Genomic DNA, 12,544 nt, shown 5'->3' with positions numbered 1-12,544 from the left:
ATATGTTACCGCTTTGTACTCCCTGGCTCCACTGAGAATTCTGTCTTTGTCACTGATTTTTGATAATGTTAGTACAATATGTCTTGGTGAAGGCCTTCTTGGGTTGAGATAATTAGGTATTTCGTTGACTTCTTGAATTCCAAGCTCCAGCTCATTCTTTAGATTTGGGAAATTCTCGTCAACTATTTGTCTGAAAATGCTTTCTAATCCCTGCTCCTTTTCTTCCCCTTCAAGAATTTCCATTATTCTTATGTTTCCTCTCCTGACAATATCAGCTAGTTCTTGAATTTCTCTTTCATGATTTTTCATTCTTTGGTTTCTCTCTCCTTCCATCTGATTTATTTCTAGATTCTGTCTTCAATATCACTGATCCTCTCCTCCATTTGGTCGACTCTATTTCCCCAGCTTGTTATCTCATCTTTCAGCTCTTGCAGTATGTTCTTTATCTCCAGAAGGTCTATTCAGTTCTTTTTGAGGGTTTCAATCTCCCTGCTAAAGAATTCATTCTGCTCATCTAGGTAACTCTGGTGGCTGTGAATGGCAGCTTCATTATTTCTCTCAGTCCACCTCCCAACACCCGGGGTTCTGACTTGTGGTAGCTCTTATGCACAGATCCCACACTCAGACGTGCTGTGTGCAGTTTGGGTATTTTTGTTGAGTTTTAGATGCTCAGCTTATTGTTGTTTCAAGAGGAGAAATCTGAGGACATCTCTCACTCCGTCATGTTTCAAGAATGTCTGCTGTGCTCTTTTTGTCATTAATTCTACTCTGTTAGCAATTGCATAGCTGGTTAGATTAATATGTGATAATGATTCAGTACTTGAAATGGTGAGGCATGTCTCTTGTTTCTCTCTCCGTGAAATTCTAATTTGTAGTGAGTGGCTCAGAGCACTCAGATTTGAATTATTCTGTTTATACAAAAAGTCATTTATTAAATAAAGATGATGTTAGTAATTTTTAAATCATTGGTTGAGTCAGCTTTACTCTTTGGTTTGTAGACCAAAAAGAGTTTGTTACTTTAATGATACAGCTCTCCAATTTTAAATCAACTGCTAATGGGTGAATAAAACCCTACTGTAATTCAGATATGGTATTTAAGGAATAGTTTTTATCATTGTTTATCATCGAAAAGCATTAGATTCTATATTTTTAAACTATTACTTTTTAAGCATATTGATAGCCTTTCAAGTATCCAAGTATCTAACAGCCTCTAGGTCTTGCAAGCTAATGCTATTGGTAATATTTTAGGGCACTGAATTGTGCAACAAAGAAAAACTAAATTTGAGTTTGATTTATACTCAAATATAGCTCAGTCAGAAGAGATTAGGGATTTTCCTTTGTATAGGACACTATCAAAAAAAAGCTACCAGCTAGATAAACAACAAGAAGGTATGCTCTTTCTTTTACACTAAAAATGAGGTGTTTTTTTTTTTCATTTCAGTGTAAAACTTGTTCTGAGCCAAAACAGATAACCAGTTCATCTGCCATCTACAACAACCCCAATCTCATCAAACCAATTCCAGTGAAGCCCAGTGAAAACCAGCAACAGCATATACCTTGGCCCAACCAGGTACATGGTTCTCTGCTTTTCATATGTGGTGTCTTCTTTATTCAATTACAGTTGACATTCAATATTATATTAGTTTCAGGTATATAGCACAGTGGTTAGACATTTATAGAATTCTTAAAGAACTTTTACCCAGAATTTATTTAGGGAGGGCCTAGTGCTATTCGAGGATGCTTTAAGGTAAATCCAAAATAGAACAATTTCAAATTAGAGATTTTTTCATTATTAATAATTTACTCTTCCTCAAAGGGGTTAATATTTTACTTTTAGCATTTACCATACTCTGTGCTAATCTCTTGTGGACTCGAACTCCTTAGAGGATAATGTATTTTTTAAAAAACAACAAACTAATAACATTGTTAAAGCTGACAGGAATATTACCCATCAGGTCTGTATTCTGCTGAGGTTGGTGGTTGGTTTCCCAAGGCCACTGAGAGAATGACAGCCAAGGCAACAAAACTCAGGTTAACTTTTCCAAGCACCTCCTTTGTTCTAGTACAATGAATGCCCTCCTGAATCTAATGCAGTTATACCAAACTGCATTGGATTCAGGATGGGATTCCTGTCCTAAGGAGTGTTATGAAATTCTCCTTTAGACCTGATGATTTGGCATTGTATTTGCATCTAAAATATAAACATAATAGCAGTTTTGTGTGAGCATATATATATATTTCAAAATGGTAAAGCATTAATGAAATTGCTTTATCTGCAAGTCTCATTATTGATTGTAAATATAATGCGGCTATTTCCATTTCTTATGGTTATTTCTCATTAAAAATTTTTTTAAAAGAATTGATTTAAATCAATTTTGAAAATGAGCATGGAACCAAAAGACATAAGGACTGGCTAATGAATTTTTTTTTTTAAATAAGTCTTTTCTAATTATCTTTTTGCTTTCTTTTATTGTTTTCTATGAAAATTTTTTATTTTAATAGAGAAACCAGAATATATTAACTTGAGAATGAACCTCCTGTTTTCTTAGCCCAGCAATAGAAAAAGCAACAGAAAGGTAGAGATAATATAGAGCAGGAAGGAAGCAGCTTTGCAATTGGCCGGGCTAAGGTAGATTTTATGTATTTTAATGATTTTTTTAAAAAAGCTTCTAGTATATAGTTTAAAAAGAAAGATCAAGTTATATTAAATGACTTATGTTTCTTTCCTTCCCTAAATTTCTATAATTCTGTGAAAAGCTACCAGAAGTTCTGAAATCCTCATATTTCTGTATATTCTTAGTATCTTCTTATACTTTGCAGAGTTAGATTTCCTGTTGAAGAGAATATATACCTTTTAATGTAGGCAATTCTGTATTATAGTGGTCCCCAATCTGTGAAACCCAGGCCCATTAAGGATCATATGCCTATTTCATCATTCAACAAATACTAAGCTATAACAGCTATCTTGAGAGTGGTAGGGGAGAATGCTGTGAAAATTGTTTTCATTTAAAAAGTCTCAAATTTGTGGTTTATTATAGTTAAGTTTTTTCATCCTCTCTAATTGATTCTTTGTAAATTGAAGAAATCATCTATTAGGTAAGTTATGTTTCATAGCCCCCATATAACCAAACTGTATGTAGACCCATTTTGAGACATTTTTATTTTTTCCAGACCTTAGACCCTGAACCCCAACACTTGTCCTTGATGGCACTCTTTGGGAAGCAGGACAAAGCTACATGTCAGGAAACTGTGGGGCCTCCACAGACCTTCCACCAGCACCACCAGCAGCAAGAGAAGCTTCCAATTAGGCAGGGGGTTGTGCGTTCCCTGTCCTATGAGGAACCCAAAAGACACTCGCCCCCCATCGAGAAGCAGCTCTGTCCAGCCATTCAGAAACTCCTGATCAGGAGTGCAGACCTCCACCCATTGTCAGAGCTTCCTGAAAACCAGCCCTGCAAAAATGGCAGTACCCATTCTGCTAGGGAAGTTTTTACTGGACCTGCCCAGCCAGGGTCTCCCCAGACCATTGGGGCCTCTCATCGTGTACACAATGCTTCCAGAACTCAGAACCTGTTAGAGAAGCTTCACAGTGCCCCAGGGGCAGTGAAGAAGCACTACCCTAGTACACCAGCACCTGCCAGCTCAGCTGCCCTAAGCTTCAGCACAACTCTTACTGCTGCCACCCCTGCAGCTCCAGTAAAGGGAGTGTCTCAGCCACAACTGGTACATGTCAATGGCTCCCTTCCACCTCAGGCACTAGGACATCAGGCTCATGGAAAAGAACAGTCTACGCGTCCAAGACAAATGCTCCCTATCTCTGGCAATCAGACAAGTGGTTCTGGAGTGATCTCCCCTCAAGAGCTACTAAAGAAGCTTCAGATCGTGCAGCAGGAGCAGCAGCTGCATGCATCTAACCGACCAGCCTTGGCAGCTAAGTTTCCTGTGGTAACTCAGAGCTCTAGAACAGGAAAACCCTTGGAATCTTGGAGCGACAAGACATCCAGCACAGAAAAGCAGGCTCCTCTTCTCCGGGTAAATATCTATGAGAGTTGAGGGGGTGGAGGGGAAGGTTATTGCTATAATGGAGTGAAATTTGGAATCAGCTTCTGTGCTCTAGGGACATTTCTGTTTAGAACAGGTGCCAAAGCCACATCTGTACATCTATTTATCACCTTAACTTTCTGCCTGGAAAGAGAATCTTTTTTCTGCTTAGCAATCTGGGAGCTTCCCTCCTTTCAGAGATGCTTCATTTGCAGAGTTAAATCTTTGCAGTGTTTTAAGGTCTGAAGACATAGACATGGACATGGACCTGCATGAGAAAACATAGACATGGGGAAAAACCCTAATCTTTGTGCAAACTTGTGGTCTGCTTTGAAATCATTCTGGAATAGCAAACATCTGACCTCTTGTTATTTCAGTCCACAATTCATTGTTGGTTATTCATTTATTCAGTAAATATTTTTGAGTACTTACTCCCTGCCAGCCATTGTGCTACGTGTGGGTACGGAGTGATGAGGAGCACAGGTGCGCTGCCTCTGCAAAGACCGCAGTCCTGGAGGTGCTTGAAGTCAAACATACCATTAACTCCTTAAAGGTGCAGCCTGCTTTTGTTTATGTCACCAGTATAGCTCAGTGAAGATCGCGAGAGGGATAGGCATGCCATCTACCCCACCCACACCCACACAAATTGCCAAAGAGGGAAAATACTGTAATTTTTAGATGTAGTCTATCCTTTAAGGAATAAGGTTCTCTGTGTTCATCAGTAACTTAGAACGGCTAGAAAACCACAAGCTATTCCACTGCCAGTGGGTAACATCTGGAGATTGGGCTCCCCCCACCCACTCCCCGCCATTTGAATTGGTACAAATTCATTGACAATACAGTGTGTTTAAGAATTAGGAAGTTCTCCCTATGTATTACATATATCATCATTGGGGTTTTGTCATGTTTTGGCAAGTAGCTTATAATGGTTCCTCAAAAATCTTTCCTTTTTTTTTGAAAACAAATATTATAAGCTTGTAGCATAAGTCTTTGTGACTGTCAGGCACTGAGTTAGAGTACTCTTATTTATTATTTATTAATATCGCAAATCTCAATACCTACCGCTATAGAAACAATGTTTGTCACTCACCCTCATCCTCGTTTCAATGTAATATTGTCCTCTTTTTTATAGCTGATTTTTTTCTCTTTAATGATTTATATTGGACACTAGGAAAATTGGGATCGATAGTTTAGCATAAACGTCTACATGTACAGTTCTCTTTTATTTCCAGTGCTCACAGGTGTGGAGCCAAACAGGAAAGTACACATTGTCAGCCCACACTATGCTCTTCTTAATGGTGCTGGCTGTCCTCCAGGAGCATCGTCTCAGCCCCTCTCCTTGGAATAGCAGATAGGAACAGGAAAACAAACAACCTACCTTCTTCTAGTCTAGTTTCTGCCCAAAATGATACCAAGGGAATGGTTATAAAATCATAGCAGTTTCTGGATCAATGGCCTTTATGCCCCATCTTTGAGTTCTTCTGAGGCATTAGGAGGCTGATAAGTGACATCTTTTTTTTTTGCACCTGAGTTAGAAACAAATGAGAGAGAGAGAGAGAGAGCTGAAGGAACCAATCAGGTAGAGATCAAAATGTCACTTGCATAACTGGAAAAGCCACTGGAAAACTTGGTTTTAGGTCTGTTACCCAAGTGAGGTAGACTGACTTACCCAGACAGGCAAGTGACTGGCAGTGCTGGGCATGACCAGCCCCTGGGGGCCTGCCTCTGCGACTTTAGCATGGGAAGACAGAAAGTGTATGCTTTCCGAAAGCAGGCAAATCCCATTAGGAAAGGCCCCAGGGTGGGGCGGGTGGTGGGGTGGACCCGAGAATCACGCCTCTCTCCTGATGAGAAGTGAGTGAGGAGGGCTGCTCTCAAAGCAGTTCCTCCATGGAGAAATCGGGAGTGGAAACATGTGTACATCCAACAACTCACATAGGTTGTGGGACCTTTAGGTCAGAGAAGTGGACCACTAGCCCGGAGGAAGAGGCCAGTAGTCCTAAATGCATGTTGCCAAGTGATGAGAGTAAAGCAGACAAGTCAAATATTACTCAGAGGCTACGCTTTATATGCAATGGGAACAATAGTCACTACCGCAGACTGCCAGACCTGCTTAGCAACAAGGGGTCAGTTCTCCTAAGAGCTTTTCCCATCTAGTGAAATTGTGAACAACTAAGATTTAAACTCACCTGTATCTACTCTTGCAAGTGAGCAGCTGCTTTATCTCTGTATCTGTTGTTTCAATGCGTTGCTACCTACTTCTGCCCTCTGTGTGTTTATTTGCTGTGAGCAGGTCATCTCATCGCAGCGTATCCCTGCTACAGTGGCCTCTTCTCTGCTCATGTCCCCCATGGTGTTCACACAACCCACCTGTACCTCACCAAAGGAGCGGGACAGTGGGCTCTTGCCCTTGGGAAGCCAGGATCCAGCTGCCACCTCCACCAGCCTCCTCCTGCCTCTGCAGAGCCCGGAGCCCAATGTACTCACCAGCAGCCCACTTACCAAGTTGCAACTTCAAGAAGCACTGCTGTTCCTCATTCAGGTAGGAGAGACCATTCTCTCTCCTCTTCTTACCTTTACCAATCCTGCTGACTCGGGGGTTGCCACTATGAGATAAAGACTCACTTAGCTAATGCCTACTTAGTACTCCCCAAGAATAAGAGGATGACATAACAAGTCACCCTAAACCACATGGCTCTGTCTTAGCTGGCTGAGATTCAGAATGCGAACTGTGGCTTTGGATGTCTCAACTCAAGGATTTGAAGGACTAAGTCCTCCAAGCTGTCACCCGTCAGAAAAGGGGGCATAATTAAGGAAGTATAAGGAAGTATAATTAGCCACTGAGCCACTGAGAGGATTCTATGTGCTGTGGGGCGCCCAAACCAAGAACACACCTTTGAGAATTAGAGGTCAGGGCCATCGTGAGCGAGTGGTGGCACTTAGTGGAGAATTCAAGCAGAGTGTGAACAAGGAGCAAGCAGGTAGTGAAGCAAGTAATGGCTGCGACTACTAAGGGCATACTTTACAAGTAATTTTGAAACCTGTCAATTAGAACAGGATAGAATGACAGGACTTCTTTGGCAGCCACATGTCTTACTTGTCTCTATGAAATAACAGCAACAGCTAACACTTATGTAGATCTTTGTGTCAGGCACTGTTTTAAATGCTTAACATATATTAATTCATTTCATCCTTATACAACAACCCTGTTATTTTTTCAATTTTAGAGACAAGGAAACTGAGGCTAAGTAACTGGCCTGAGGTCACACAGCTAGGAGAGGGCAGAGCTGGGATTCGACCCCAGTCTGGCTCTAGAGCGTTCCCACTGGCCGCAGTCAGGGCCGCAGTCGGGGCCGCAGTCGTAACTGGACTGCTGCACAGAATCGGGCCCTGGGCGGTCCTTCAGCAGTGCACCTAGCAAAGCACATCCGAAAATAAACGGTAGGCCTTGAAAAGTGGGGTGCTTTTCTTTAAACAGACTTTAGACACCTCAGTAACATATTTAGGTATCTTTTTGATAGTCTTTAAGAGAATTTTTGGGGTGCTTTGCTTAAGCTTCAGAAAGCAGGCTAGCACTTTTGCAGTTGTCTCATTCTACTTGAAAAGAAAATGGTCTCTATTAGTAAAAACACTTTTTAAATGCAACGTATTTTAGAATGAAAGGAAAGGGCCTAGAAATCAGCATCTGAGTGTGAAAGCGGAAAAATAATCTGCTAAAGATGAGCAACAAATGATTGTGCGTTACTAATTCACAACTATCGGGATACGAATATTTCCTTTTAAGCCATTCATGATAGGTTCATGAGGACTTAGATAGGACGTCTATAAGCAATTAAGGGAAAAATACCTTAAATTTGAATTTTAAAGTTACATATTTTTTTTCTGGCTCATTCCATTTAAATCACATTGTTCCAAAGATCTCCGTGCAACGCCAAGACTTCGGAAGTCCAGCACAGTCCCTTTACATAAATATGTTCCCTCCACTCTCTACATACATTTTACTTTTCCCCATGTTTTAGACATGTTTTCCTGATGAGCTGTTAGAAGTCACTCAAGCAGTCTGTTTTTAGTCTTTGCCTGTTAGTAGGACACAGTCTCATGCATAAGGACTTTGTGGCCACTTTGTAGGGATAAGTAGCTCTCCTTCATTGCATGAGAATAATGTTAACTCTGTGTGTGGGAAGGCAAGAGGGGATGAGGGGGAAATGTGAAATGTGGGTGATTGCTAAAGCTTTAAAAGATTTGGGTGGGAGGGAGAAGTCTCCAGAATTAAAATCAGAAAACTACTAATTAGACCGGTGATTCTCCCTCAGCCCTTAGCCAGGCAGAAGAGCCCAGAGACTGCCAGTTTAACTACTGTCCACTTGGCAAAGCCAAAAACTTTCTGTAATAATGGGAGAATTATACTGGCTTTGATGAGATACCAATGAAACATATTACAAGTAAAATCTTATCTAATGCCAAAACAAAGTATACATAGTGGAGGACCTTTGAGAACCACTTGCATTCTCCTAACCAGATGTCAAGAACCACTGACCTAGATCATTTTCTCCCTCCCCAGCCTGCTGTTGGGGACTTCTGTATTTTCACCAGGCTTTTCATGAGACAACCTCGTTCCATATGCCATGTGGCTAGGTTGCCCATCTGTGCTAATGTAACATACCAGCCATCAAAAACCAGCAGTGGACTCTGTCCAGCCTTGTCTTCAATCCCACCTAACATTCACATAAGCAATTAAAAACTACCAGCTGCTAGAGCAAGGTAGAGCTGAGCATCTTAGGATCAAAATGCCAGTTCAGCTCCAATACAGAGGAAGCCTTTTATTTCTGCCAACAAATAACATTCCGTTGGGTCTTTTGATTTTGTTTTCCAGAATGACGACAACTTCTTAAATATAATCTATGAGGCTTATCTCTTCAGCATGACACAAGCAGCCATGAAAAAGACTATGTGAAAGCAAAGCATTTCAAAATTGATTTTCAAGGTCCTCCAGCTCAAGGTTCTTTCATGTTAAGTGGTGTTACTCTGAATGTTTCTGTCTTTTTTTTAAAAAGTATGTGTAATATGAAGTAAAATGTTTCAGACTCTTTTTCAGTCAAGCTTAAAAAAAAATAATGAAATCCTTCAGTATATCTGGTACTATGAATTGAGTGGGTAGATAAATCCTTTGCTCAGATCACACAGTAAATAATACCAAGCTTAAATTATTTTTTTACATGTATAGGTCCATTCCTTGAAGATTTAGTCTCTCCACAGGGAGGGCTGTTTTGGAAACTTTGTTTCTTTTTTATAGCTTGTTTATTCTGTGAACGCGGAGAATGTGTGCTGTTCCCATTACTGAGTTCTGTGTGCCATAGGGCATGCCGACCACAAGGTGGCAGTGTCACCTCGCAGACTAAGGCATTCAGCCCTTACCCAGCCTTTGGAAGTAATGCTTCCATTTCTTTTACCAGACAAAGTAAACCTTTCATTTGTTAAAGTCCAATTGGCTTGTTTTCCCAGGGCCTCCGACGGGAAATTATTTCTAAGGTATTTATAGCTAGTTGCTAGAGGATAGTTGTTCTAGGTGTCCACCAATGGCCCAGATTTCCAGTAACACTTCATTTATCCAGGCTCATGCTGTTTCTTTTGGACCCAACCAGCAGAATATGCCTTCCTATGCCTCCAACTGAACATTTTATCATTTTTAGCAAACATGCTGAGAGGAAGGTCACAGAAGATTTTAAAGCCTTTTCTTAGCCTCTGAGGATAAGTAATGGATTGTTCAAGGCATAATGATAAGGATTCTTCAAGGTATGTAGCAGATTGGTTTTTAAGTTCTTAGAGATGAGGAGCTTAATCTTGGAAGGAGTAGAAGAGCCCTTGCCAAGTCGTTAAGGCCCAAAAGAGTGGGTATGGGAATTAGTCCCTGCTGAGTATCAGTAATAAATAAAGCTTTGCATTTCTATAGCCCTTTTTATTCTTGGATCATAAAAAGATCTCTAGATGACTGCGCAGAAGACAGGTTTTATTCTCATTTTATAAGCCATAAAAGGAGGCATGGGAAAAGTAGGTTTCCTCACAGCTTCTGATGCTGAGATTTGGGCTTTCAGCTTTAGACCTTTATTCAGGCACACCGTCAAGCAAAGGGTTTATGGGAGGACCACCTCCCCACTTCCCACAGGAGTGCGCTTTTTCTTCTGAGGAGAAGAGGTGGGTGGAAAGGCAGTGACTTTACTGAGCCCTTGTTTCGTGCCATACTCAGGCTGAGGGATCTACTGTCATCCTCCCACGCTTAGGAAAGGATGGTTTCTTTTGTTTCTTTGATGTCTCCTACAACATCTAACAGTGAAAACCCATATGACGTTCTAACAAAATACTCGAAGTTAATAATTGCTTCTATAATATCTCGATATTCTTATAAGGAGAATGGGTCAAGGAGAGAGACACACGTGGATCTATTATCCCAAAATCAATGACTGCTCAGTTTGGTAACACATATACTAAAATTGGAACAAAATCAATGATATACTTAACTTCTGGCCAACCGTTTTGTTTGTTTTTTTTTTTTTTTAATCTCTTTGATCTCAATTACATGTTTAGAGTTGCTTCTCTCGCTAGGGAGAAATTAATTCCCTTTTAAATGTTTCTAATATATTTGGGGCAGCAAATGGCTAATCTTATGAAGTATTTTTATTTTACCTCAGCATTAAATAAAATAAAATAGAAAGAAATATCAATTGCAGCACCTAATGTGAAAAGATACACACAGCGAGATAGAGGAATGAACCTGAGCCCGGCATGGTCAGACCTACACTGCGAGCTTTTCTCGGGCCTTTTTAGGTCAACACCACAGTTACCTATTTTTGAAAGATAACAAATTCGCCATCCTTTACTGGATTGAGACACTTTAAAAGTGATAGGCCCAATTCATTTAGACCAAAGACTCAGTCACTCTCTTAAAGGACTCTTGGTGATAGAGTACTTATTCCTTCTACATGGCAAAGCAGATGAGAGCTTCTTTGTATAAAGAGACATCTCTAAAGAAGTCAAGAAATAGATTAAAGAGTTGTCTAAGGCACCCAATGTTAGATTTCATACATAAATTAATTTATTTTTCCCACTCTTACCCCACATGCTGAGACCATCACAGACCCCCCTCCTAGGTGTCAGACTATATCCAGCAGCAGTTTTAAGCTAACTGAATTTCAAATGGGACTATGAGATTTTGTTTTTAAAGGCAGCATTGTTCAGTGCAGTGGATTTCAATCTTGCAGAAGTGATGGAAGTCAGTTCCGCTTGGTGCAGGGAACAGAACACGTCCTTTGTCAGACAGTTCTTGGACAAGTGAACTTTTCCAACACACTGATTTTTGAATTGTAAAATGAAAGTAATACTCATTTCACAGGGTCCTTATGAGGATTAACTAGGAGCGAATTATGTAAAATGGCACCTCCTGCCTTGTACTCTAGAAGTATGAGTTCCTTTCTGCCCCCTCTGCCTTGTCTGTTGTGGCCAGTCCTCCGACGCTATGCTCACCCCTCCAACTGTTGAGATGAGGCCCTCACTTCATCTGCTAGCCTCCAAGACCTACGTATTCAGTCTGATGTTGACACTTATATATCCATGGTCACTTTGCTATACCATCATCTCCCCTTCATTTCTTTATCAATAAAATGAAAAGTTTCACTTATCTCTTCCTTCCAAAGGAAGTGCCATGAACTCTTTAAGATAAAGATGTCAGTTTAACCCAAAGAGCACTGTTGTTACTGCCCTACATTTCTGGGTAAAGCACCATTTTAATAGAAAGGCAGAGAAGGCAATCCCTGAATGGTCTCCTGAAAAGACACAAAGGCCAGACGTGGTGGTAATTTCAGAGAGACACTTTTGCTAGCATCTTCAAGAACTTCCTGGTATGGAACCCAGTTCTGCTGATACCAACAACTGGTTTCTTCCAGTGGGTTCAAAAGGTAAGCCCAGGGCCAAAACTTCCCAGGCTGAAGGCACACATTGTTTACATCGGGTAAGTTCATTCTTCCCTCAAACACTATTAGCCCAACACCTTTCTCATCTCCTGGGGATAGACAGGACTCTGCTTTCTTCCTCTTGAATAAGGAGGGTTCAATCAGAGAAGAAAGTACCGTCCTTAAAGAAATTCCAACTATTGAATTACATTAGCACTCTTAAGTTCTCTTACATGCTAAGGTGGAAACTACCAGTGGATACATATGAAGGCTTATATCCCTGAGTGTGTAATACTAAGGATGGGAGGCGTCGCATCAAAGACCAGGCCTCCGAACTCCAGGCTTCACTTGGGTTCAACCAGATGTCAGCACACACGGGAAAGGAGAGGAGCTCAGAACTGAACTCTAAAGACGGTCTTGTGCTTCCAGCTGAACATTTGGAAGGACTGGGGCGAGGTGGAAGTGTGGGGTACAGTGTTAGGGGTCATGTTTTCAGACCCTATGCTCACCCCTCCCAGCAATAGAGAAGACTTTTTTCTCCATAATGCCTGCTCTATTCA

At 40.8% G+C, this 12,544-nt stretch overlaps 1 protein-coding gene across 2 annotated transcripts in view; it reads left to right on the top strand.

Moving 5' to 3' along the window:
* The window catches only part of DCP1B (decapping mRNA 1B), a 58,051-nt gene extending 46,338 nt beyond the window's left edge, over positions 1-11,713 (top strand). For both annotated transcript variants that reach the window (XM_006923888.3, XM_015598544.2), the window contains 4 exons: positions 1,442-1,570; positions 3,172-4,032; positions 6,335-6,583; positions 8,915-11,713. In XM_006923888.3, the coding sequence (XP_006923950.1) occupies positions 1,442-1,570; positions 3,172-4,032; positions 6,335-6,583; positions 8,915-8,995 (1,320 nt within the window). In that variant the 3' untranslated portion in view covers positions 8,996-11,713. The remainder of the gene's footprint in view (positions 1-1,441; positions 1,571-3,171; positions 4,033-6,334; positions 6,584-8,914) is intronic.
* The last annotated feature ends 831 nt before the right edge of the window (positions 11,714-12,544 follow it).

Source organism: Pteropus alecto, unplaced genomic scaffold, assembly GCF_000325575.1.
Source record: "Pteropus alecto unplaced genomic scaffold, ASM32557v1 scaffold76, whole genome shotgun sequence".
NCBI classification, from domain to species: domain Eukaryota; kingdom Metazoa; phylum Chordata; class Mammalia; order Chiroptera; family Pteropodidae; genus Pteropus; species Pteropus alecto.
This window is presented reverse-complemented; position numbering and strand designations above follow the sequence as displayed.